At 43.1% G+C, this 27209-nt stretch overlaps 3 protein-coding genes and 1 non-coding gene across 4 annotated transcripts; 2 read left to right on the top strand and 2 right to left on the bottom strand.

Annotated features, from left to right (window-relative positions):
* Positions 1 to 6115: 6115 nt before the first annotated feature.
* TRNAG-GCC (transfer RNA glycine (anticodon GCC)) lies at positions 6116 to 6186 on the bottom strand. Its single transcript has one exon. It is a non-coding gene; the product is annotated as a tRNA-Gly (tRNA).
* A 5019-nt stretch (positions 6187 to 11205) lies between these two features.
* On the bottom strand, positions 11206 to 12156 carry LOC130490225 (olfactory receptor 6X1-like). The gene has a single exon (XM_056864050.1). It carries the CDS (start codon positions 12154 to 12156, stop codon positions 11206 to 11208), a length of 951 nt encoding a protein of 316 aa, XP_056720028.1.
* A 7574-nt stretch (positions 12157 to 19730) lies between these two features.
* Positions 19731 to 20684, top strand: LOC130490224 (olfactory receptor 6X1-like). The gene has a single exon (XM_056864049.1). It carries the CDS (start codon positions 19731 to 19733, stop codon positions 20682 to 20684), a length of 954 nt encoding a protein of 317 aa, XP_056720027.1.
* Positions 20685 to 21677: 993 nt separating this feature from the next.
* Positions 21678 to 26625, top strand: LOC130490223 (vomeronasal type-2 receptor 116-like). Its single transcript, XM_056864048.1, has 5 exons — positions 21678 to 21829; positions 22695 to 22986; positions 23586 to 24446; positions 25197 to 25323; positions 25724 to 26625. Exons 1-5 carry the CDS (start codon positions 21678 to 21680, stop codon positions 26623 to 26625), a joined length of 2334 nt encoding a protein of 777 aa, XP_056720026.1.
* Positions 26626 to 27209: the final 584 nt, after the last annotated feature.

Below are 27209 nucleotides of genomic sequence, written 5' to 3'. Positions count from 1 at the left end.
TTAAGAAAAGTCAATAATGAGTTTGCTGTGAAAGGGGGAAAAACAATTAAGCCCAGCTCTGAAAGATGGATCGTTATTTGAAATAAATAGCAACAGGGAACAACTTTCCCAGCAGGTCCGCAAGGGGAAAATGCATTGGTGAAATGAAGCTATGAAGTGGTTCACTGATTGAAAATCAATTGTATTTTTTTAAAAAAAGGCACACTAGTGCAGAAATTAAATCTCAATCAAATATACATGGGAAAGTGGTTAAAGGCAGCCAGTGGCGATCATTCAGAACTGACCAGAGTATTTTGAGACTAGATAAAGAGCTGAAATTAGGTATCTAAGAACTTTAACCAATATATAGCTAGAAAACACCATGTTTTTAAGTCTTATGGACAGGCACATGATGCACAGTCCCTCTTACAATCTTGCCCAGTACTTCATACCAAGCAAGGTGCCAACGTATCAATAGAATCCCAGGGGTATGGCAACTACTTTCCTGCATTTTTATCCCACTCTAAGTTTGGAAGGCCCTGAGCCGGATGTCTCAGGCTAGCCCAATCCCAATGGATCTCAGGAGCTAAGCAGGGTCAGCCTTTGTTATTTACTTTGATGGGGAACTATCAAGGAAGTTGAGGGCCACTGCGCAGAGGAAGGCAATGTCAAATCACTTCTGTCCATCTCTTGCTTTGAAAACCTGATGGGGTTACCATATGTTGGCTGTGACTTGACAGCATTCCTACCACTGCCAAGTTCAGGGTGGCATACACATTTGGCCCCTGCTCTGCTTTATCCTCACAATAACCCTGTGAGGTAGGTCAGGCTGAGATAGAATGATTGGCCCATGGTCTGCTTTATGCCAATGGGGGGACCTCTACTTGGGTCTCCTGTCTCTGATGCTCTAATCGCTATACCTCACTGGCTGTCCCTATAGCATGTCACACACTTAGATCAGATTAGGTGGTAGAAAATTTCTAGCACTCCAGAACAGGATTTTATTGTTCTTTTACTGTCTAAAAGTGACTCAGTCTTGTCCGGGTTATAGAGCAGTATGAGGGAGCAGTTGGAATGCAGCTGGCTGTGGCTCAGTAGAAGAGCATCCGCTTGGCATGCAGAAGGTCCCAGGTTCAATCCCAGGCATCTCCAGTTAAAACTATCAGGTAGTAGGCGATGTGCCCTGATCTAGATGGGCCAGGTTGTCTCAACCACATCAGATCTTGGAAGCTAAGCAGGGTCAGCCTGGGTTAGTAGTTGGGTGGGAGACCACCAAGGAAGTCTGGGGTTGCTGTGCAGAGGCCGGCAATGGGAAACCACCTCTGCTTGCTCTGCCCTGACCTCACTGGTTCAGGCTAGCCTGATCCCATCAGATCTCAGAAGCTGAACAAGGTCAGCCCTGGTTAGTACTTGGATGGGAGACCACCAAGGAAGTCCAGAGTTGCTATGCAGAGGCTGGAAATAGCAAACCACCTCTGTTCACATCTTGACTTGAAAACCTGGTGAGGGCTTTCCATAAGCCAGCTGTGACTTATGGAAACCCCTTTACGGACACAGTAGATGATATGGAAGAACTCTGCTGGAGAACCTGGAGAGCCGCTGCCAACACTGACCTTGATGGATCAATGGTCCAATTAAGTATAAGGCAACATCATCTGTGATTTTTTTTTTTTTTACTATATACACAACATTGGTTCTTTATTCAGGTCCCCACCTTGGGACAGGCATGACCTTTTTAGTTCCTCCAGTCCTCTGGTTCTAGAGACCATTCATAGGTTCCTCTAAGTTGATGATTATGTGGACAGACAAGGTGAATTGTACTCTTTGGCCCATCCCTAAGATCCATCTGTGCCTTCAAAACTCATAGAGGTCAGAGTTTGTTCCCACAGATTTAACAATGAAGCTCCTATCATCTGGATGCAATGTATCCCTTCTCTGCAATCTCTACCCATGGGCTGAACTAATTCTAAATCAAGTCAGTGACACCTGTCCAGCACAAAACTAGCACGATGCCCTTTAGAATCCTGTTCAGGAACCATTGCTTTGCTCAAGATTTGGTCATGTGTTGGAGATTTCAGCCGCCTCGATTTCGACACTCAACATTCAAATGAAGATGTAGGACAGGCAGCTGGCTGTTTCACAGGCATAACCACAAGGTTAAAAAATAAGTTGAAATCCCCGAAGTGACCTCTTGAAAAGCAGATCTTTACATCCTGTTTTTGTTTATGAAACATTTTAAAGGAAACAAACAAACACTGAAGTTAACGACGTTTTAGATTAGTGAAAAATACATTTTTTAGGAAAGCACAGAATATCACCACAATCATTTTGTGCATGCCTTATTTTTCTTTTCTCTCGATGCATGTCATGCTTTTTCACATTTTCTGTTATGATTTCCCAAGATTGTCTTAAATAAATATGAATGACAGGCATCCTTTTAAGGAAGGAGGGATGGAGAGAGTTGAGAGTTGTTATTTTATTCTGGGTTTTTTTAACTCTTATTGTAAGTACCTTGAAGAACAAGGAAAGACAGAGTATAATTTTTAATAAATTCGATATGGTATAAATATAGATACAGGTTTCTCCACTATAGTCCATCAAGAAGTATTGTGCTTGCATAAAGGGCTGTCAAGTCGCAGCCGACTTATGGCAACCCAGTAGGGTTTTTGAAAGCAAGAGACTAAAAGAAGTGGTTTGCTATTGCCTTCCTCTGCTTAGATATCCTGGAATTCTTTGGTGGTCTCTCATCCAAGTACTAACCAGGGCCGACTCTGCTTAGCTTCCAAAATCTGATGAGATCAGGCTAGCCTGAGCCATCCAGGTCAGGGCAAAAGACACACAGAGGTGGTTTGCCATTGCCTGCCTCTTCATAGCAACCCTGGATTTCCTTGGTGGTCTCCAATCCACTTACTAACCAGGGCCAATCCTGCTTAGCTTCTGAGATCTGACGAGATCAGGCTATCCTGGGCCATCCAGGTCAGGGCCAAGAAGTATTTAGGGTTAGCAAACAGGGCAGCCGATTCAGGTATGGCCCAAAAGGGGACAGAGGAGCTATCCCCATGCACAGGTTTCAGTGAACTGCAACACAACTAGCTTGCCTGAGATGGCCAGATCAGAAGTGACATCAAATGACCAACCTCATGCTGGGTGAGACTTGACCACTGGGCTGCAGTTAGTGACATTTGTCCCAGGTGCAAAGTTATATAGCTACTGACCCCACCAATCACTCTATCACTATTGGCCAGAGGTTGTATCTAGCTTGACCAGACCCTGGAATAAGAACATAGCACCATTCCTTCATAGATGAGACCAAGGTTCCCTAACGACTCACCTTTTCTTCTCCAATGATAGTCTTTTGGGAAAGCAGCTAGATGGGCATAAAGGCAACCACCCTCCCTTTGCAACAGGTATCCAGAACCTTCCTGTGAACATGGAGGTTCCAGTTAAGAGGACTCAGTTATGCTATTGATGGACATATCAAGATAGTGTGATGGAGTAGTGAGAGTGTGGGGCTAGGATTTAGGGAATCCGGGTTCAAATCCCCACTCTGTCATGGAAGCTCGTTGGATAGGGTTTCCAGCTACGGGTTGGGAAATACCTGAAGATTTTGGGGGTAAAGCCTGAGGAGGGTGGGGTTTGGAGAGGGTAGGGAATTCAATGCTATAGAGCCCAATTGCCAAAATTGCCATTTTCTCTAGGGGAATTGATCTCTGTTACCTGGAGATCAGTTGTAATGGCAGGAGATCTCTAGCCACCACATGGAGTTTGGCAACAAAAGGATATCACCCATACTAGGAAGTTAGTTGGAGAAAGTATAGTATGTACTCAATTGCTCATAATGTCTAAGAAAACATTAGTGAGACAATGTTAAAGTACAAAAATTCTTATTGTTCATCTATTTCAAACAAGACAAACATTCATGTGAGTGCTGAAAATATATACAGTGAGCAAAGAAGCCTCAAAAACAGAGAACAAATTTAACAAGAATCAAGTATAACATATACATAGGCAACAAGCTGTAAAGTTACAAGAAAAACAAAGCGCCGAGGCGAGGAGCGTGAGGTGGTGTTGAAAAGCTGGAGTAGACAAAGCACCAAACGCAAGAGGCACGGGGCACGGAAACGCCTTCTGGATAGTGGCCGTTTTCACCAAAAGATTTTGGCTTCTTCAGCCAGACTTCACCTTGTAGTGAAACGCTTTACACTCAATGAGTTACAATCCAAGAATTCTCAATCTTTCTGGCATCAATATCGACTGCTCATGCTGTTTCTCTAAGCAGAGACCTCACATTGTCTCACTATTGTTTTTTTAGACATTATGAGCAATTGAGTATGTACTATACTTTCTCCATCCACCTGGAGTTTGGCAACCCTATTGCTGGGTGACCCTAGGCCAGCCACATCCTCTCAACCCCTAGGCCAGCCACATCCTATCAACCAGCCACATCCTCTCAACCTCCCTCATAGGGTGGTTGAGAAGATAAAATGGATAAAATGGAGATGATGTAAGCCACCTTGGGTCCCCATTGGGGAGAAAGATGGGATTGTACATGAATAAATATCTGCCATTCGTTTGGCCCATTCACTTTCAAAGCTATTCTAGCTAATGGTCATCACAATATCTTTCTACAGGGAGTTGCACACACTAAAGTATTGTGTGAAGAGGACATTTCCTTAGTCTGTGTCATGTAAGAGACAAAATGGCTCTCATTTGGTGGGTCCTATGTGGGTCTGAGCAGGCACTCCAAATTGGGAAATTTCTGGAAATTTGGACCTTGGGGGAGTATGGGTTTTGGGAGGGGAAGGACCTCTTGGAGGTACAGTGCCTCCAAAGCTACCATTTTCTCAGGGGGAGTCTGGAGATCATTTATAATTCCAGAAGATATCCAGGCCCCACCTGGAGATTGACAACAGTAGGTACCAGTAGAGTTGCGAGCTCCGGGTTGGGAAATACTTGGAGATTTTGGTGGAGCCTGAGGATGGTGGGGTTTGGGGAGGGACTTCACTGGGATATCATGCCATAGAGTCTACCTTCCAAAGTGGCCATTTCCCTCCACATGTGCTCACCAACTGGCACATGTCTGTCTGTCTGTCTGTCTGACAGTCTATTTACAGCCCACCCTTCTCCCTGAGACTCATGGTGTATAAATAACCTGCACAAAAAAATGGAAGTTATCTATTCAACCTTTAGCACAAGTGCCAAAATAGTGACTTCTTTACACAGAGCCCAGATCCTACAAAATGTCACTCTTTGCTTTAGCAGCCAAGAACATCCAAGCTAAAGCTGTTTTTAATCAGGGAATTTAACATATTTAATTACTAGATTCTTGGGGATCAGACTGTTTTAAAGTTATTTCAGTGTTGCTTCATGTTATTTTAATCTTATTTTAATGTTTTCTATGATAGATTGTGATGGCCTTTGGCCACAAACAATAAACTGTATCATCTTAAAATAATGGCTTTTAGATAACACAGCCTAACATTTTTTAAAAAAATTCTTCCCTGGGTAATTGCTTTCCCCCCTTTTTTTTTCAAACTAATTTGCAAAGAACTACTAAAAATTGTCTTTTCATTTCTTGGTCTCTGCTTTCAAGTGTTGCCCCGATCACCAGATGTTTTTGGCGCACAGGAAACCAAAGCGAGTCATGTGCAGAGGGGTGACTTGTGTGTTGACTTCCTGTTGCAGGTTATTCAGCTGATCTTTGAGGCTGGAAACAGAGGGGGGAAATGGTCAAAACACTAATTGCCGTCAGAAAGTTTTTTAATAAATAAATGGAGTGAAAATCCTATGTTACACAGTCTACATGGGCTCCCTTTTAAATTTTTACACAATCAAACATTTGTTCTCCCTGATCTGTATGGCCCAGACTAGCTCAATCTTGTTAGATCACGGAAGCTAAGAAGAACACATGAACACATGAAGTTGCCTTATACTAAATCAGACCTTATGTCCATCAAAGTCAGTATTGTCTACTCAGACTGGCAGTGGCTTTCCAGGGTCTCAGACAGAGGTCTTTTACATCACCTACCTGCCTAGTCCCTTTAACTGGAGATGTTGGGGATTGAACCTGGGACCTTCTGCATGCCAAGGAGATGCTCTACCACTGAGCCACTGAGCCCCTCCCCTAAAGAATAGTTGCACTGGCCAGGAATCGAACCCGGGCCTCCCACGTGGCAGGCGAGAATTCTACCACTGAACCACCAATGTGTCCCAGGGTCAGCCCTAGTTAGCGTTTGGATGGGAGACCACCGAGGAAGTCCGGGGTCACACCTGAGAGCTAGGCAATGGCGAACCACCTCTTAACCTCTCTCGTCTTGGAAAACTCACCATAAGGTGCAACTTTATAGCTCTTTCCACCATCAACATTCATTCAAAATGTGCCCCACCAATTGTTGAAGGGGGGTAATCACTGGGTAATCAACCCTAATTCAATTGGACTGGCAACTTGTTTCCAGGCCCAATTTAGAGTGCCACTTTTGACATTCCAAGGCTGCGGACAGGACCAGCATTAGGGTTGCCAACTTTGAAACGGGTCCCTCTAGCTGTCCCTTGTTTCCCTCCATGCCAAGAAAAGTTTCAGCTGGTCATTTCTACACATTAAGTCTCTACAAAAGGGACAGGGCATTCTTCCGGCCTGTTGGCAACCCTAACCAGGACACGTGAAAGGCCGCCTTCTGTAATATAAACATACCCAACTGCCAAGTTCACCTGGGAAGGCCCTATTTTGTGTGCCACACTGTGTGTTTTATGTGCTGTCATGTTGCTTCTGGCTTATGGCAACCCTGTGAATCCCAAAACATCATATCATTGCTCAGTTCTTGCAAACTGAAGGCATGGCTGCATTTATTGAGTCAACCCTTCTCACGTTGGGCCTTCCTCTTTTGCTATTCCCATCAGCTTTTCCTAGCATTATTGTCTTTTCCACTGAGCACTATCTTACCATAATATGATCAAAGTACAAGAGCCCCAGTTTAGTCATTCTAACGTCTAAGGAGAATCCAAGCTTGATCTAATCTGGAACCTCCTTATTTGTCTTTTTGGTGGTACATACTGGCAGAGGTTCAATTGGTGAGAAGATTAGGCAGAGCCTTTTCAGTGGTGGTACTAGGGTTGCCAGGTACACCTTGCCACCAGGGGGAGCTTCATTGTGGTGGAGCTGGGGGGGGGGGCGATCTGTGTGTAATGTCACTTTTGGGTTTACCCAGAACGTTCTAGCACATTCCTCCAAAAACCTGGAAGTGATGTTAATTGCCCCCCTTCAGCTGGCCGGCTTCCCCCTGCCGGCCAGCTGAGGAGCAGTGGGCAGCCCCCTTAATTGGCGGGCAATTGCCTGCCATTACCTGGCATCTGGCAACCGTAGGTGGTACCCTGATAAATGAATATCCTCCCCTATCAGACACAAGTAATACCTTTGGGGGTGGGCTGAACTGGTTCAGAAACATTCCAAGTTTCCAAGGGACAAAATTGTTGGAATGTCTTCATGTGAAGGAGGGAAAATTACCTGAGCTAGTCAGAGCTGGGAAGCTAAGCATGGTTGGCCCTGGCTAGTACTCGGATGGGAGACCACCAAGGAAGTTCAGGACTGCTATGCAGAGGCAGGCAATGGCAAACTACCTCTGCTCATCTCTTGCCTTGAATTAGGGTTGCCAGCTCCAGGATGGGAAATACCTGGAGATTTTGGGGGTGGAGCCTGAAAAGGGCGGGGTTTGAAGAGGGGAGGAACTTCAATGCCATAGGGTCCAATTGCCAAAGCAGCCATTTTCTCCAGGGGAACTGATCTCTGTCGCTCGGAGATCAGTTGGAATAGCAGGAGATCTCCAGCTACCACCTGGAGGTTGGCAACCCTACCTTGAACACCCTGAAGGTGGGGTTGCCATGAGTTGGTTGTGACTTGATGGCACTTGAGTAATTTATTCCCCCAGGGAACGCAGGTTGGTTGTACATTCTTCTCCCTTCCTCTATTTTATTATCACTACAATCCTGTGAGGAAGGTGAGGCTGAGAGAAAATGACTGGACCAAGGCCACCCAATAAATTTGAAGGAACATTGGGATTAGAATCTGGGCTCCCCAATCCTAGTTTATCTGACACTCAAACCATGATGCCACAATGAATCCTTTTTATTCCTTCTCCAATAATACCAGAACTAGAGGTCACCCATGAGGTTGGTGGGCAGAAGATTCAGGACAGTCAAAAAGAAAGACTTATCCATACACTGCACAATTAATTCATGGGATTCACTCTCATAAAATGGGGCTTATATGGTTTATGCGGGTCTTCACTGAATTCATGGAAGTTCAGTGATGGTTAACCCTGATAGCTACATGGAACCTGCACATTCGAACTCAGCAGGCATCTGAAGTCCAGATACTGAGGTCAAAAGGGGTAGGGGCTGTAGGTTCACCTGTGAATTTTCTGGAGTCATCTGAATGGTCACTCTTGGAATGAGGATGCTAGGCCTACAGATCTTGGTTCTGTCCCCAGAGGTGCATTCACACATTCATATAGATACAGATTGTGGAAGGATGAAGCAAAAGAATGAGAGACAGTACTGAATTATCTATTTATATGCTGCCATGTTTTTGAGATGGCTAATAGTCTGTTACAAAACACAGTGGAAGGATTGAACCATGGATGTCAGAAGGAAAAGTGGATGTTGTGATGCGAGGCATATGGTCAGCTGATTAATTTTCAAATATTATTTGGTCTTTGCCAACTAAGATGAAGAAGATATTAATTATTCTTGAAAAGGGTGAAGTTTAATGATGTCTCTGGAGGGATAAAACATAATTACTAACTTTTCTGCTCCTGAGGTGACAGTTCAACCAGAACAAACTGTCTCGTTCGTTGTGACCAGAAAACATTTTTGTAATCATGAAAATTGAAACACTGAGGTATTGTGCAAAGCTTCATTTGAAGTTTAATCATCATATTTTCACACAATGGTTTAAATGATTCCCAAAAATAAACTCTACATTTGCACAATGCTGGATGGCTGTTGATAGTTTCTACTAAACTGCCAACTCTGAGATATTTTAGTCTGGGTGTTTCTCAGAACTTTGGCACCTGAATCTTTCAGTAGTCTTTCAGAACACCTTTGGAAGCTCCCTTGAGAAAAAAAGAAGTCCTAGTTACTATATTGAGGAGATGTGAAAGCGGAAATATGATTCATAGCTACACAAAAGATGAATAGAAGGAGTTTGGCTTTGCTTCAGAAAGGTTAGGAATCACACCTAGTTGAGAAGCTGATGCCATTGGGACCAAAGGAATTTTTAAAAACGCAAACACTCACATCTGTTCCTGGATAGAAAATACCTGTGACAGTAAAAACATATTGGATTGACCATAGGGTCAGAATGAACATCACATTGTGGTTAAAGGTTTCTACTAACAGGGCAAAGGTGCTGTTTGGACAAAGGTGCCCCATGGTTTGGATCTGACTCATTCGTAGAAAAATGAATGTTCTGTTCCCCGAGGGAAGTTGTAAGAATTGGATTATTCGGTGTGACCTACCATATGGCCATGGAAAGAGCAGGTGGCTCTTTCAGTTACAGTGGGGACAGGACCAGGACTTTAAAACTGGGGTTTCAATCTGAACACATGAAATACGAAACTGAGAACCAGAACAAATACGGATTCTTTGAATCAGTTACAGTAGTGTCAGGTGTTAGAAAGTGGGCATAGAAGCCAGGGAAAAAAGCAGATGGAATCATGGGAATTTACCAGACAGTTTTAACAATTATTGACCTGCACTCTGGAAGTGAAGAAACAAGACTCAAAAAAAGCTGGAGAAGAGCACACAACAAAAGACAGGATGCCGGCTAAATTCCTGTTTCGATGTATGAATTGTCATCGCTCAGGGACGACCTTGCACTGGTTAATTTGGAAGCCAGAACATCCAAAAAGCAAATTGTATTGCAATATAACTTCAAAAGACAAACGTTATGGCTCCTACCCAAAGGTCGATATGTGTGAGTATTGTATATGCATGAATGAGAATGCTGCTAGATCTCCAGGGCCCGCCTGGATGTCGGCAACCCTAGCCACCCCTGTAAGCAGATATATCTGGATAACAGCCCATTCATGAGTTTGGGGGCCGAAAATGGTGTGGAGGCAGTGTGACCCCGCACCAGCATAAGTACCCTCTTATCACGGACTAAACGACACTTACGCAGGCACGGGGGGCATTCCTGTTGAGGCTCCTCTGCCGACGCAGCCTGTCCAGGAACTAAATCCTGGAAGAGAATAGCAGTGCCGGAGTGTACGTGGGGGGGGGGGGCATTCCCAGGGTGTTCCTCATGTGGAGCTGACTTTAGTCAGCTTCCTAACCCCTTCCAGTCCAGGAAAACCTCCAGGAATTCCAGCAGACCTGCGCCCCATTTTTCAGGGTCCAAACCCACCACATGCTCCACTGGAGAAGCACTACTACATTCAAGTCCCATAGCATCTTAGGGACCAACAAGATATTTGGGGTATGAGCTTTCAAGAGTCAAAGCTCCCTTGATCAAATACCAAGTACTGCACTCCTTCACCCCCCGTTTCCAAAACCACCCCCTGTTTTCCAAACCCCCAACCCAATATGACAGAAAAGGAAGGAACTGACACTATTTTAATATCTCTGAAATCAGCATCTTTTAGCTCCATGGCGTAAATAACTCTCTATCCCATAACAATTACTTTCTGCTGCATACATAAGTGAATATATTTGTCTAAACTTCTTATCAATAGGAAAGTGATTTCAAATGATGTGTGTGTGTGTGTTTAGTGCCATCAAGTCGCTTCCGACTCATGGCGACCCTATGAATGAAAGTCCTCCAAAATGTCCTATCTTTGACAGCCTTGCTCAGATCTTGCAAATTGAAGGCTGTGGCTTCCTTTATTGAGTCAGTCCATCTCTTGTTGGGTCTTCCTCTTTTCCTGCTGCCCTCAACTTTTCCTAGCGTGACTGTCTTTTCCAGTGACTCTTGTCGTCTCATGACATGACCAAAATACGATAGCCTCAGTTTAGTCATTTTAGCTTCTAGGGTCAGTTCAGGCTTGATTTGACCTATAACCCACTGAGTTGTTTTTTTGGCAGTCCATGGAATCCGTTCCAAATGAAACCATTCCAAATTAGGACCAGGACTGTGTTTAAAGTTGGGGAAAGTGTGGCAGCTTTATAGCTTGAGATTTCAGACTGTGCCAGTACTGCGGGGGTTGAGCAGTTGCTGGCAATGGGCACCAATGCTCACACGTTTCGCAAAGTTGATGCCTTCCTTCCAAAGAGTTTCCATAAAGCTGCTTTGACTTCATTGTTCCTGATGGTGTATATGAAAGGATTGAGCACTGGGGTGACCACTGTGTTGAGCACGGAGATGGCTTTGTTGTGGCTGAAAGATGACTTTGTGGCACTAGGTCTTAAGTAAACAAACAGGACTGCCCCGTACAAGATGCTGACCACAGTCAGATGAGAGGCACAGGTGGAGAAGGCCTTCTTCTGCCCACTAGTTGAAGGGATGCGGAGAATGGTGGAGATGATGAAGATGTAAGAGATGACCGTCAGAAGTAAAGATGTCACGATTACAGCCACAGCAATCAGGAAATTGAAGGCTTCTATCAAATGTGTGTCCCCACCTGCAATAGTCAACAGTGGTCCTATGTCACAGTAAAAGTGGTTGACAATATTGGTCCCACAGAAGGGAAGCCTCACAACCATTAATATTTGAAAAAGGATGGAAAAGAAGCCCCCAAACCAGGCAACCAGAGCAAGCTGAAGGCAGACGCTGGAGGTCATGATGGTGGTGTATCTCAGTGGGTTACAGATTGCCAAGTACCTATCAAAAGACATCACAGTCAGGATGAAAAACTCCGTCACACCAAAGAGGAAGTGGAAGTACAGCTGCGCCATGCAGCAGTAGAAGCATATTGTTGTCCTCGCCAAGAGGAGATTGGCCAACATTTTGGGGACAACGGTGGTGGTGTACCACATTTCAAGGAAAGAGAGGTTGCTGAGGAAGAAGTACATTGGCTTCTGGAGGTGGTGGTTGATTCTCACAATGACTATGATGAGACCGTTCCCTCCAATGGACAGTATGTAGAGAATGAGGACAACCACAAAGAAACTGCCATTGATTCCCCTAACATGTGGGAAACCAAGAAGTATGAACTTCTCCACCCTTGTACAGTTGACTAAATCCATAACTTCATTTCTATGGGACTGTAAGGGGGAAAAAAAGATATGGAGACATTATTTATTAAGATGTATATTTCACTATAGTATAAAACTTCAGAGCAGAATGCAAATAATTCTTACATAATTTACCTCCCTCAGCTTCAGACACTTGAGCAGGTTGTTAATGATAGGATATTTTGGAGGTCATTAATTCATAAAGTGACTTGATAGCGCCTAACACACAATTTGTCTCCCACATGAGGAGAAAAAAAAAGAATTTCCAGAGACCGTTCACTCAATAATTCTAAGGATGGAATTTGGAACCATGATTGTAATCATGTTCTCTAGGGGAAAACAAAAAATAAAAAACCATGGTCTATGTAATTTCAAGAACTGTTTGTACGCACACATCAAATCAAGTCACTTCTGACTCATGGCGACCCTATGAATCAATGTCCTCCAAAATGTCCTGTCTTTGACAGCCTTGCTCAGGTCTTGTAAATTGAGGGTTGTGGCTTTCTTTATTGAGTCAATCCATCTCTTGTTGGGTCTTCCTCTTTTCCTGCTGCCCTCAACTTTTCCTAGCATGACTCTCTTTTCTAGTGACTCTTGCCTTCTCATAATGTGACCAAAATACGATAGCCTCAGGTTAGTTATTTTAGCTTCTAGGGTCAGTTCAGACTTGATTTGATCTATAACCCACTGATTTGTTTTTTGGGTTTTTTTGCAGTCCATGGTATCCGTAACACGATCCTCCAACACCACATTTCAAAGGAATCTACTTTCACACACACACTAATGTGCACCAATCTGTGCTTGGAAGACTGATACAACTCCACATTCTAGAGATAGTTCACTTCATGCATAAATACATTTAGATAATTGAGAGAGAGAATGAGAGAAACCACTGTGATCTGAGAAATGAATGGAATTAGCTGAAGAGAGGAATGAAATTATCTTAAAGATGAATGAAGAGTTAATATGGATGAATAAGATAGTTGTACCTTGACTGACATAAAATCATAGAGTTGGAAGGGACCACCAGGGTCATCTAGTCCAACCCCCTGCACAATGCAGGAATTTCACAACTACCTCCCCCCTACACCCCCAGTAACCCCCACTCCATGTACAGAAGATGGCCAAGATTCCCTCCCTCTCATCATCTGCCTAAGGTTATAGAATCAGCATTGATGACAGATAGCTATCCAACCTCTTTTTAAAACCCCCAGAGAAGGAGCTCTCACCACCTCCCGAAGAAGCCTGTTCCACTGAGGAACTGCTCTAACAGAAAATTCATCCTAATGTCTAGATGGAAACTCTTTTGATTTAATTTCAACCCGCTGGTTTTGGTCCGACCTTCTGGGGCAACAGAAAATAACTCTATGTCCTCTATGTGACATCCCTTCAATTACTTGAAGATGGCTATCATGTCCCCTCTCAGCCTTCTCCTCTTCAGGTTAAACATCCCCAGCTCCTTCAACCTTTCCTCATAGGACTTGGTCTCCAGACTTCTCACCATCTTTGTTGCCCTCCTCTTGTAGATGGAAAGAGAAAGACAGGGATGGTCAACTGGAGGGCCACAGTTTGGATGGTCAAGGGAAACTATTTCAACAGAAGGGACTGAGAGCCAGTGTGGTGTAGTAGTTCCAAGTGTCAGACTGGGAGAATGCTTTAAATCCTCACTTGTGCCATGGATGCTCACTGGGTGATCTTGGGCCAGTCACAGTCTCTCAGCCTAACCTACCTCACAGGGTTGTTGTGAGGAAAAATAGAGGTGAGGAGTATGATGTCAGCTGCCTTGGGTCAGTACTGGGGAGAAAGGCAGAGTATGAATTAATGAATTAATTAAATATTTACAACAAATGTGGTGTATCAAAATAGAAAGCGGTAGATAGGGAAACTGTATGAGGATAGTTAAGTAGATTGATAACCCATGAAAAGTTCATTTTTTTGGCATCATCTTTTCCTCTTTCTTAGCCAGTAGTAATGGATAAGGTAAAAGGAAGAGAAGAATTGGTGCATTAAAAGAAGTATGATTCTAAGGCACTGAAAACATTAAAAGAAGTATGATTCTAAGACACAAATTATTTCCCCTCTAACATTAAAACCCTGGTAGGTTTTTAGGCAGGTGGGTAGGTGACTAGATACATTCTTTTAAAATAACACCCCTCTCAGCACATATGCATGTTTCAGTTCTAGCCATCTGAATTAGGGCAATAAAGTAAATCAAGACACAAGGTTGGATGTTTTATTTTAGGAAATAGTCAAGGCTGAAAGCGATTTTAGGTTCATGTACCAAAAGGAGATCATGAAAATTTATGTTCGTGTTCTATCTGAGAATACCTTCCAAAGTGGCCAGGAGTGAAAATGTAAGCCAAGAAGTAGAATTCTGAATTAATTTTAAATATTTTGAACAGCTAGATTCGAATCCAGTAACAACTTAGAGACCAACAAAGATTGTCAGAGTATAAGCTTTGGAGAGTCAAAGCTCCCTTGATCTGATTGAAGGGAGCTTTCACTCTTAAAACCTTATACCCCAAAAATCTTGTTTGTCTAAGGTCCTACTGGACTGGAATCTAGCTGCTGTAATGCAGACCAGCATGGCTACCCTGTGAAACTATCTTAATATATTCAAGCTACTGTTCGATCACATCGTTTCTGTAAAATTAAATTCCAGCTATTTCTTTCAAGGACGCTGGATATCTGCCCAAGCTCCCATCTGCTTTATTGTATTCTTGGTCCATTTTTGTTATCTATTGTCCTTCTATTAAAACTTTATCTAGAGACTAACGCTGCGGCATCCTGCAAAGGATTTGGGGTGTCAAAGTCATAATTGGAAGCCACGCTGTCTTTTCGAGGAATGCCTTACCTTCACTTGCTTTCTTCTCTCTGCATAATTGAAAATCCTTCTTCTAAGAGATACACAGCCAATGACAAGTTATCTATCTCCCTCGTACAGAAGCTGTGGGATCTGTTCTCCAAGGAAAGTCCTTGTGATTTCCCATGAGCAAAATCCTCATGCTGTGTGAGGAACATCTTGTTTTGAACCAACTGAGCCCGTAACTGCAAATGTTTGATCAAGAGAATTAAACATATTTAAAATGGAACATGATCAAAATTGTCCCATTTGTACAAGGAGATCTTTCCAGGTCCCCCTCCCCATCCGTCAACCAGCTCTCCAAATAATCCACCCCCTGAGGATTCTTATCCAGATCACTGTTGATCTTTTGTTTATGACCGTTATGGACCACCTCACCATCAGGAAAACATTAGTATCAGCAGTAGGTTGGAGTTCGATTGCCATCTTTTTTCCCGACTTGTGAAACATTTTTAATTCCGATGTTCTAATTTATTCTATATTTTATTTATATATCTACTGTTGGAAGCTGCCCTGAGCCTGACTAGATTGGGAAAGGGCAGGGTATAAATAAAATAAAATAACATCAAAATAATCCTCAGAAGTAGAATTGAACATGGCTGCTAGGGAAACAAATTATACCCTCCAGTACGTGTGCAAAATCTCACTGTAGAACTGCATGGCCCTGTATGGCTCCAATCCCATGTGTTTATCATATCTGCTTAACTCTACATACTTATCACAAATGCTCTGAAGTTCCTTAGTTTTTCCACAAACATTTTCTTTCTGTCTGTCTTTTTTCCTCCTTACTTCCCATTTGTGTGTGCTGGCTAATTCAGTCAAGGAACAAAGTTTTCCCTGGTTCCTTCTCCCATCTTAGCCCCATGCCACACTCATCCTACTTGCTGAAGATTGACTGCTAATGTTTAACCAGATATGAAGAAGAAGAAGAAGAAGAAGGAGGAGGTATTTTTTATATGCTGACTTTCTCTATCACTTAAGGAAGAATCAAACCAGCTTACAATCACCATCCCTTCCTCTCCCCACAACAGACACCCTGTGTGGTAGGTGGGCCTGAGAGAGCTCCAAGAGGACTGTGACTAGCCCAAGGTCACCCAACTAGCTTCATGTGTAAGTAGGAGTGGAGAATCAAACCCGGTTCTCCAGATCAGAGTCCACCGCTCCAAACCACTCTTAACCAGTACACCATGCTGGAAAATGAGCTCCCATTCTTCAATTTCTGCTTCCTTGCACCATATCCCCTCCTAGTAAGATGACCCTAGCTCTGACCTGGATGGCCCAGGCTAGTCTGATCATGTCAGATTTCAAAAACTAAGCAGGGTCGGCCTTGGTTGGTACTTGGATGGGAGACCACAAAGGAATACCAGGATCACTATGCAGAGGAAGGCAATGGCAAACTACCTCTGAAGGCTCTTGCCATGAAAACTCTACTGGGTTCCCATAAGTTGGCTGCAACTTAATGACACTTTACGCACACAAGATGACCACAAAGTTTAGTTTTTCAAAAGTGTTTCAATGATATCATCATCTGAGGGAAATAGTTATGCACAGGACTTCTTCACAAACCAAGTGGAGAAATATTGTCGAAGGCTTTCACGGTCAGAGTTCATTGGTTCTTGTAGGTTATCCGGGCTGTGTAAGAAAATACCAAGACCACGGTTACACAGCCCGGATAACCTACAAGAACCAAGTGGAGAAAGCTCCATGCTTCAGTATCCTCAATCAAACTTGTTATTTGTTGTGTGCTCAGCTGGCTGTAGGGTTGCCGACTCCAGCTTGGGAAATTCCAGGAGATTTGGGGGCAGAGACTGACAAGGACAGAGTTGGGGGATGGGAGGGAGCTTAATAGAGATGTGATTTTATAGATTCTACCGCTTCTGCCCTCTTGCATGCTCCCAGGGGAGGCCAGCCCTCAGAAAACCCTACAATAGCCAAATTAGGATTCTGGTATGAGAATGTCCCTGGGTATGGAAGGAAGATTAGCATGACTGCACAATGGATACTTAAGAATTCAGAGTGAGGTATAAGGACCTACCAATTCCCACTGGATTGTTGTCCTTGTGTGGATGAATAGGGTTGCCAGGTCCCTCTTCGCCACCAGCGGGAGGTTTTTGGGGCAGAGCCTGAGGAGGGTGGGGTTTGTGGAGGGACTTCAGTGCCACAGAGTCCAATGGCCAAAGTGGCCATTTTCCCCAGGTGAACTGAATTCTATCGGCTGGAGATCAGTTGTAACATCAGGAGATCTCCAGCTATTACCCGGAGGTTGGCAACCCTAGTGGATGATCCTGGTTTATATGGGAAGGGAGGAAAGCCCTCTGCCTGTGTTTTCTTTTTTGCAGGGGTCCTTACAATGCTGAGTTAAGCAAACCAAGACAGTTTCTGACTACAGACAAAAGCAGGAGGGCACTGTAGGCAACCTGATTGTTGCTCACAGCAACAAAAGTCTCTCCATCAAATCACATGAATGGGGGGGGAACCTTGTAAATATTGAATTCTGCTGATTAAAAGCAGCCTACTACCTGACATAGCTTGGGGATGTTGCAAATGGGAAATCCTTGGAGAGAAGATCCCTCTAGTTCTATAGAAGTTAGTTAGATACATTCTCAATTTATTTACAACAATGACTTGGTATAGGGCCAGCAAAAGAATAATCACGACAGATAAACCAGCTCTCTCACTCATATGTTATATATTTCTACTTGCTTCTGGGAGACATCCTTTGCAGGAAAGAGGAGCACAAATTTCTAAAGTAGGTTTGGCTGGACAAATTCACATTATCATAACTTCTGATTTGTTTGGGTAGGCCAAGGAAGAAGAAAAATAGTCTAGAAGTAGTGGGGTCGAAGAGAGATTGATGAGAAATGAGAAGGAGAGCTGTTGGATTCTCATGGAGAAATGGGAAGCTTTCCAAACATGTCTCTTTGGAATGATGGTTTTAAAAATGGAGAATAAAATATCAATTAGATATTTCGAGATGTTGTATCAATTAGAACATGACCAGTCTTTAAAGTCTTGTTTTGGCACTTGAAGGGTAAAAAACATTTTTCTAGCCATAAACTCTTCATAGGAATTAGTATCAATCTTGTTGTCTCATTTCACAACATCCCCCTCCCCTCAGAACAGGTGCCTGGAACTGAAAGTGATACATCTGCTGTTATGTTCAGAAATATCTTTCTTTAGAAATAGCTATCTTCCTGCCTGTCTAAACTATGAAAGTAGATATACATTATAACATACATTGTATTGTGTATTGTTTTTTAAAACTTTATTTTATTTGATTGTTTCCTTTGTCCTGCCTTCCCTCTTTCTTTTCATTCATTCATCTGGTAGGGTTTACACTATATATTTTCTTGTCTGTTGTATGTATGCATTTTTCCATATGCAATTCTATTGATTTCCATACTATGTTTTTTTCTCTTCCCTGTCCATCTTCCATCACCAGTCATCTCTCTGATTTTCTCTTTGCATGCATCTATGCTTTCATCCATCATCCTACATACTTCTATTTTATATAGCCAATGAATCCATGCATTTATACTCAGCTGTGAGTTGGCTGAAATTGGATCGTAATAAATGTGTAGACCAAGTCCTATGAGTAAAGGTTGAAAGAGCTGGGTATGTTTGGCCTGAAGGGGAGTAGACTGAGAGGGGATATGATAACCATCTTCAAGCACTTGAAGGGCTGTCATATAGAGGATGGTGCTGAGTTGTTTTCTGTTGCCCTAGAAGGTCAGTCCAGAACTGACGAGTTGAAATTAAATCAAAAGAGTTTCCATCTAGATACTAGGAAGAATTTTCTAACAGTTAGAGCGGTTTCTCAGTGGAACAGGCTTCCTCAGGAGGTGGTAAGCAGAGGCTAGATGGCCATCAAAGAGCCCTGTGGCACAGAGTGGTATGCTGCAGTACTGCAGTCAAAAGCTCTGCTCACAACCTGAGTTCGATCCCTACGGAAGTCGGTTTCAGGTAGCCGGCTCAAGGTTGACTCAGCCTTCCAGCCTTCTGAGGTCGGTAAAATGAGTACCCAGCTTGCTGGGGGTAAAAGGAAGATGACTGGGGAAGGCATTGGCAAACTACCCCGTAAACAAAGTCTGCTAGTAAATGTCAAGATGTGTCTTCACCCGTGGGTCAGGAATGACCCGGTGCTTGCACAGGGGACCTTTACCTTTACCTTAGATGGCCATCTGTCAGAAATGCTGATTCTATGACCGTAGGCAGTTCATGAGAGGGAGGGCATCTTGGTCATCTTCTGGGCATGGAGTAGGGGTCACTGTGTGTGTGTGTGGGGGGGGTAGTTGTGAAATTCCTGCATTGTGCAGGGGGTTAGACTAGATGACCCTGGTGGTCCCTTCCAACTCTATGATTCTATAATTGATTTAATATTTAATATGTATGAATGTGTGATCATCTGTAAATACAAACACAGCATAATTCTGAGCAAGACTACTCAGAAATAATTCACACTGCATTCATCAGGATGTATAGAATTGTGTGTAGAAGTGTATAGAATTGCAGAAGTGTATAGAATTGTAGCCAATGGCTTGGAAATTAACGCAGTTCACATTTTGCCTATAGAATTAGTCAAAATTCTAGAAATTGCTTTTTCCCTCAGTTTGCCCCTCTGCAGAATGTAAATGGAAATGCTGTAAGATCTCCCCCAGCCTCTTATGGGAAAGAGTACAGAGCTGAATAAATGCATGATCGGTGTAATGTAAGATCTGTGCAAATGAATTGTTCAAGGGTGAAAGAATTCATACTTCTTGGATTCCCGCACATGTGGGGAATAAATATAACTTTATTTACAATTGTCCTCCTACTATACATGCTGTCAATTGCAGGGAACGGTCTGATCATTGTCATGGTGAGAGTTGACCGCCGGCTCCAGAAGCTGATGTACTTCTTCCTCAGCAACCTTTCTTTCCTTGAGATGTGGTACACCACTGCCGTCCTCCCTAAGATGCTGGCCAACCTTGTTGCAGACAAGACCACCATCTGCTTCTACTGCTGCATGGCACAGTCCTACTTCCATTTCCTCTTCGGCATCACAGAGTTTTACATCTTGACTGTCATGTCCTTTGACAGGTATGTAGCCATCTGCCAGCCGCTGAGATATTCCACCATCATGACCTCCAGTCTTTGCCTTCAGCTTGCCCTGGCGGCTTGGTTTGGTGGCTTTTTCACCATCCTTTTGCAGACGATCTTAGTGGTGAGGCTTCCTTATTGTGGCTCCAACATTGTCAACCATTTCTACTGCGACATCGGTCCAATGTTGAAGATTGCCGGTGGCGACACACATCTCATTGAAGCGATTGGCTTCTTCATTGCTGTGGCGGTGATACTGACCTCTCTGCTGTTGACCGTGGTATCATACATCTTCATCATCTCCACCATTCTTCGCATCCCTTCTGCTAGTGGTCAGCAGAGGGCCTTCTCCACTTGTGCCTCTCATCTGACCCTGGTCCGCATCTTGTATGGGGCAGTTCTTTTCATCTACTTAAGACCTAGTGCCATGCACTCGTCTTTTAGCCTCAACAAAGCCGTCTCCATGCTCAACACTGTGGTCACCCCAGTGCTCAACCCTTTCATATACACCATCAGGAACAATGAAGTCAAAGAAGCATTACGGAAATCCTTAATAAAGAAGACTTGGAGTTTTCCTCATGTCCCAATGGTGGTCTGAGTTGCGAGACACTGCAGAGCAACCCTTGCCATCAGAGCCAGTGTGGTGTAGTGGTTAAGAGCAATGGTTTGGAGCAGTGGAGTCTGATCTGGAGAACCGGGTTTGATTCCCCACTCCTCCACATGAGTGGCGGAGGCTAATCTGGTGAACTGGATTTGCTTCCAGCACTTGTATGTAATGTATGTATGTATATGTCTATTATAGTACCCACATTTGTCACTACTTTCAATTTGACAAAGTTATTTCAGATATATTTTAGAGTATATTTCAAGGCCCCCTTCATTTTCTTATTCTGGGATGTATATATTAATGGATTAAGTAAAGTTGTTGTTGTTTTAAGCTGCCAAGGAATCAAATTCCTCTGTTAGGGTGCACATAATATTGGAACACTTGTCGAAGATGGCTTTAGGGCTTAACTTTCTTGGTGGTGTTTGGTCACCATGGATATCTTGAAACCATCTCCCATTTGTTATTCCCTTGAAGAGCACAAGAGACTTGTGGTCAAATCTGGAACAATCAATTAAAACAAGTTAATGATGAATTGTGATACCTCTGAGGCCCCAGAGCCCACTGCTGCAATTATTCCCCCTTGAATTATCCAAATCACCATAATTTGTTCCTGTGGCCAAAGAATCTAAGAAAGAATCAGTAATCAAGCATGACAGTGGTTGTTAAAAAAAAACCTTTGCCAATAACATCTCAGAGAAAAGGCTAGGCGAAGGCAGGGCTGAGTTGGTTTGAAAGTTACAATTTGGCTTTGATAAGGTGGAAGAGAAACCCGAGCATTTGCAAACTCAGTCAGCGCTCATGGCTTGCCTTTGTTACCTGGTGATGCTGCAAGGAAGGTGGATGCATTTCTTCATACGAAAAGTATTGCCAAGGGTACTGGGGATGAGCCCAGAAGGACTGGCATCCACAGAGAAATTTTGCCATCAGGTGGTGGTGTTCATGATCTTGCCACTTCTATTGACACCTACAGCAATCGAACCAGACATGTGCCCTCTGAGAAGCGCCCTTCCTGATCTACATGAGTTGTACCAACCAGGGAACTTCCTTATTGGTGGGATTGTTTCTCAGATTGGTTACGTTTTTTGTGACCTAGATTTCAAGAGGAATCCTTCGCCAGACTTGTTTGAGGTCCCCAAGTAAGGCATTACATCCCCCTTTCTTTCTTTGAGCTCAGATCACAACTCTCTAGAGTCATTTATACAAGATAATCAGGACGCTCAAAGAAAATGCTCCCAAATTTGCCTCCCTTTCCCTCTCCAACACTGCTCTTATCCAGTCATTTTGTGGCTTTTGTGCACTGTTGTCTGTTATAAAGTATATTGACTTTCTTCTCCCACAACGAAAACTCTACTTGGATAAGCAGGGCCAGTAGCCATAGTAAAAGCACCAAAATTGCATACAGGTTATGTGCCAAATCTAGCTGGTTAAAAAACAAAAAAATGATTGTGTAGTTTGGCCCTCTATGCTAATGCTGTCATGAGTGGTCGGTAGCTGTTACGCAAACAATGTTTATAGCCTGGAGATGGGCTGAAAGTGACCCTCTTGGTTTGTTTGCAGAGAATCCAAACTGCTAATAACCTGTGTTAAATAAAGTTAATATTGGATGCATAATTTCTTTACTGAATTAAAAATAAGAATCCTTTTGTATAATGGTAGCCTTTGTTGTAAGATTATATCATGCACCTGTTCTACTATTTTGGCTCTACCTTTCCACCAGTTCATCTTTTTCCTTCCTTTCTCCCTCTCTCTTTCTTTGCTTCGGGTTGGCAGCAGACGGTTTCTCCTCTTTTTGTTTCCTTTGCCAAGTAGTCAGTTCTAAAAAGGGCAAATGCCATTTCAGGTAAACAGAGAGGTGTTTAACATCCTAGGGAAAAAATCAGTAAAATATTGAAATATATCCTTGTATTGAATTAATTCAGTCCGAGACAAAATGCGCAATGGTGTGATAAAATAGGGGGCTTTACAGAATTAACTGATAAAATAATACTTATGTGTCCGTAGTGTCGTGACTAAGTTCTACCAACACGTCCTGGCCATGGAATTTGCTATCAGTGAGATCAATGAGAATTCCAGGATCTTACCCAATGTGACGCTAGGCTTCCACATCTCTGACAGCTACTATGATGCAAGAGTGACCTACCGTAGCACTCTGGAACTCATCTTCAAGATACGTAGAAATGTCCCAAATTATAAGTGTGACGCTCATAAAAACCTGATGGCTTTTGTTGGGGGGCTTTCCTCTGATACTTCTTTTCAAATGGCAGACATCTTAGGTCTATATAAAATTCCACAGGTAGGATGAAATTTCACTCCCCCCCCTTTCGGTGACTTGTTTTGTGAAGAAGGGTGAGGTATAAGAAATACCAAAATGAAGTTTGATTCCAGGATTGATTCCCCACTTCTCCACATGCAGCCTGCCGGATGACCTTGGGCGAGTCAACAGTTCTCTCAGAAGTCTCTCAGCCTCCCCTACCTCACAAGGTGTCTGTTATGAGGGGAGAAAGGAAGGCAATTATAAGCTGCTTTGAGAGCCATTATGGTAGAGTAAAGCAGGATATAAAAAACCAGCTCTTCTTCTTCTTCTTCTTATGATTCTATTATTCTGTTCTTCAAAGTTCAAGGAATACCTTGATGATGAGACCAGCCATTTATTTAACAAAACCTGTTGTTATTTGTTGTTTAACAAAACCTGTGTTGATATCTTTTGTCTTCATTTGGGGAAGGGGGGCTGGTACAAACAACAACATATTTCCAACTAAAATTTCAACCCTTTGTGAGTCAATACTTGATGAAATCATCCACTTCCTTCAGCAACTATTTATTTCACAAAGAGCCACAAGCATGCCAACACTTCTTTCCCTTAATCCTAGAGTATCTCTGCCTTCCTTTCAGCTCACATATGGCTCATTTGCCCCAGAGAAGAGGGAGACAAAACATTTCCTTTCCTTTTACCGCATGGTCTCAAATGAAGAACATCAGTACATGGGGATTATCTGCCTACTTCAGCATTTCAACTGGATTTGGGTCGGAGTGTTTGCTGTGGATGATGACAATGGAGAACATTTCTTGACCATCCTGGAGCCACTGCTTTCCAAAAACGGAATCTGTTCAGCCTTTACAGAAAGATGCCCAAACAATCTCGGCTGGAAAGAAATGGTTGACATTAATAAACTCATCTCAAATATATATCGACATTTCACAGAGAGCAAAGCCAATACATATATCTTCTATGGAGAGTCCAACACCTTTCTAATATTTATCACTCATATGTTCCTAGGAGATCCTGAATATAAGGAAAATGCTTCCTATAGCAAGGTGTGGATTCTGACAAGCCAGGTTGATTTCGCATTAGTGGGTAGCCAAAAGTATTGGGATTTCCAATATTTCCACGGTGCAATTTCTTTAACAGCTCACTCAAATAAAGTAGCTGGATTTCAGAAATTTCTTCAGGACATAAACCCCACTTGGAAAAGAGATTGTTTTCTCCAGCTCTTTTGGGAACAAGCATTTGATTGTACACTTCCAAATCCCCAGAAGGCAAAGGAGATCATGGATACATGTACTGGGGAGGAGAGGCTAGAGAATCTCCCTAGTGCCGTTTTTGAAATGCGTATGAGTGGTCATAGCTATAGCATCTACAATGCTGTCTATGCTGTGGCACACTCATTAGATGCCATGTACTCATCGCAATCCAACTACAAAGCAATGCCGGGTAGGAAAAAGGTTGACTTTCAAGATCTTCAACCTTGGCAGGTAATCTATTCACCATAAAAATGCCTCTGTTTCCATCAACTGATGGAAAACAATACCCAACTTAGTCCAACCTGAACCATTGCTGCTCAGATGTTGTTGTAATTATTCCTTGGAAATTGGAAGGAAGGGAGTTGCATTTCCTTCTAAATATTCTGTCTGAATAAAATCTCTCTATATATAAATGTCATAATTCTCTCCCTTCTTTCCAACTAGCTTCATCCAATTCTTCAAGGCCTTTTGTTTAATAACTCAGCAGGAGAAACCATATCTTTTAATACCAAGAGAGAAATGGGAGCTGGGTTTGACATTACAAACTTCATCGCGTTCCCAAACAAATCCTTCCTCAGAGTGAAAGTTGGAAGGGTGGATCCCAGTGCTCGAGAAGGAAAAACATTCAGCATTCAAGAAGATTTGATTTTGTGGCCCACAAGTCTGAAAAAAGTATGGATTAAAGGGTATTTTGGGGGGCTACTCGATTCTTCGGATGGGTGATTTGGGTACTGGGAGTTTCCTTTGCTCCATATATTGTCCTTTGTCTGTCTTTGTTTAGGAAGTGTATCATTAACAGCTTTGTAATCCAAAAACTAAGGAGAGGTCTAACATTATTAAATTTCTCTATCATCAATATGTCTAATCCTTAACATGGCCAAATCTATGGATGCTTAAGTCTACTGTTCAAAAGAAACCACCCTATCAAAACCAGTGTGGTAGACTGAGATTTATTTCATTTTTTTCTTGGGGGAGGAATAGGGGCTGCCCCTTTCCTTGTGCAGTGATTACTGCCAGCCTGGCTATCACAAGAGGAAGAAGGAAGGGGAGAAATTTTGTTGCTATGGTTGTGCTGCATGTCCACAAGGGAAGATTTCAAATCATGTGGGTAAGTGATAGAGGTGTCTAACAGGGTGTCTGTTGTGGGGAGGGAAAAGGGAAGTGATTGTAAGCTGGTTTGAGTCTCCCTTAAATGGTAGAGAAAATCGGCATATAAAAACCAACTCTTCTTCTTCTAAATGTCATGGTCTTGGTTTAGTTATGAAAGAGACCTCCACCTGATATCTTGGGTTGCCTGCCAACATACCATGCCATGCAAAATGAATGAATGAATGAATGAATGAATGGAGGGATGGATGAATAGATGGATGGATGGATGGATAGATGGATCTCTGGGAACATAAAGAATTTCTCCCAAGGAAGGTGATCATGAGAAGTTGATGCGAAGTCATATGTGAATAAACACTGGCCTGGCCCCTCTTTCTTTCTTGTTTCCCCCCCCCCCCCAGATATGGATGACTGCGTCCTATGTCAGGAAATTCAGTACCCAAACAAGGATCAAGATCAGTGCCTTTCCAAAATGGCAAACTTCCTATCTTATGAAGAACCCTTAGGCATCTCTTTGACTTGCATTGCTGTTTCCTTATCCGTAATCACACTCTTGGTTCTAGGAATTTTTATTAAGCACAAAGATACCCCCATCGTCAAAGCCAACAACCGAGATATCAGCTATACACTTCTGATCTCCCTTCTGTTCTGTTTCCTCTGTTCGCTACTATTTCTTGGAAAACCAAGCAAGTTAACCTGCTTGCTCCAGCAATCCACTTTTGGCATCGTCTTCTCAATGGCTGTTTCTTGTGTGTTGGCCAAAACCATCACCGTGGTGGTAGCTTTCATGGCCACCAAACCAGGGACCAGCATGAGAATGGGGGTGGGGAAAAGATTGGCCAACTTCATTATCCTTTCCTGCTCCCTTATTCAAGCCAGTATTTGTGTGGTGTGGCTGGGAACTTTCCCCCCTTTCCCAGATGTTGATATGCAATCATTGACTGAAGAGATAGTGATACAATGCAATGCAGGCTCCATCACAATGTTCTACATTGTCCTGGGCTACATGGGACTTCTGTCCACAGTAAGCTTAACGGTGGCATTCCTTGCCCGGAATTTGCCAGACAGTTTCAATGAGGCCAAGTTCATCACCTTCAGCATGCTGATGTTTTTCAGTGTATGGTTGTCTTTCATTCCAACCTACCTGAGCACCAAAGGCAAATACGTGGTAGCCGTGGAGGTCTTCTCCATCTTGGCCTCCAGTACTGGGTTACTATGCTTTATCTTTTTCCCCAAATGTTTCATAATTGTGCTGAAACCTCATATGAATAGCAAAGAACATCTAATTAGGAGAAACAACTAGTCCTCCATGGTGTCTGTTGAATGAAGCCAGCATGGTGTAGTGGTTAAGAGCAGCAGACTCTAATCTGGAGAACTGGGTTTGTTTCCCCACTCCTCCACATGAGTGGTGGACTCTAATCTGGTGAACCAAAAGAGACATAGAATGTGAAACTTTGTTCCAGGTGCAAACCCAAACCGAAACATAAAACACGAAGGCACCTTAACAACAAGATCTGTGGGTATATGCTTTCTAGAGGCAAAGCTCCCTTTATCAGATATTTGACGAAGTGAGCTAAGCCTTTGGCTCTCAATAGCCATTACCCCCCAAATCTGGTTGGTCTCTAAGGTGCTTCTGGATTCAAATCTAGCTGGTCTACTACTGGCTACCCTCTGAAACAATCACCAGAAGAAGCTATTTGGTATGAAAAGTTTGAGACATTCTGAAGGACAGGCCATGGCTCAGTGGTAGAGCATCTGCTTGGCATGCAGAAGGTCCCAGGTTCAATTCCAGCCGGAATCTCCAGTTAAAGGGACTAGGCAAGTAGGTGGGGTGAAAGACCTCTGCCTGAGATCTTGGAGAGCTGCTGAAAATATCGAACATAAAGA

Source organism: Euleptes europaea, chromosome 18 (genome assembly GCF_029931775.1).
Source record: "Euleptes europaea isolate rEulEur1 chromosome 18, rEulEur1.hap1, whole genome shotgun sequence".
NCBI lineage: Eukaryota > Metazoa > Chordata > Lepidosauria > Squamata > Sphaerodactylidae > Euleptes > Euleptes europaea.
Note: the sequence above shows the minus strand (reverse complement) of the source record. Positions and strands in the feature narration are given on the sequence as shown.

Bases quoted from the DNA above. Each gene is read 5' to 3' on its own strand.
- LOC130490225 (XM_056864050.1), bottom strand. From the start codon at position 12,156: ATGGATTTAGTCAACTGTACAAGGGTGGAGAAGTTCATACTTCTTGGT.
- LOC130490224 (XM_056864049.1), top strand. From the start codon at position 19,731: ATGAATTGTTCAAGGGTGAAAGAATTCATACTTCTTGGATTCCCGCAC.
- LOC130490223 (XM_056864048.1), top strand. From the start codon at position 21,678: ATGTGCCCTCTGAGAAGCGCCCTTCCTGATCTACATGAGTTGTACCAA. The intron at 21,830-22,694 runs GTAAGGCATTAC...ATGTGTCCGTAG, and splicing joins GACTTGTTTGAGGTCCCCAA to TGTCGTGACTAAGTTCTACC. The intron at 24,447-25,196 runs GTAATCTATTCA...GGGGAGGAATAG, and splicing joins AAGATCTTCAACCTTGGCAG to GGGCTGCCCCTTTCCTTGTG.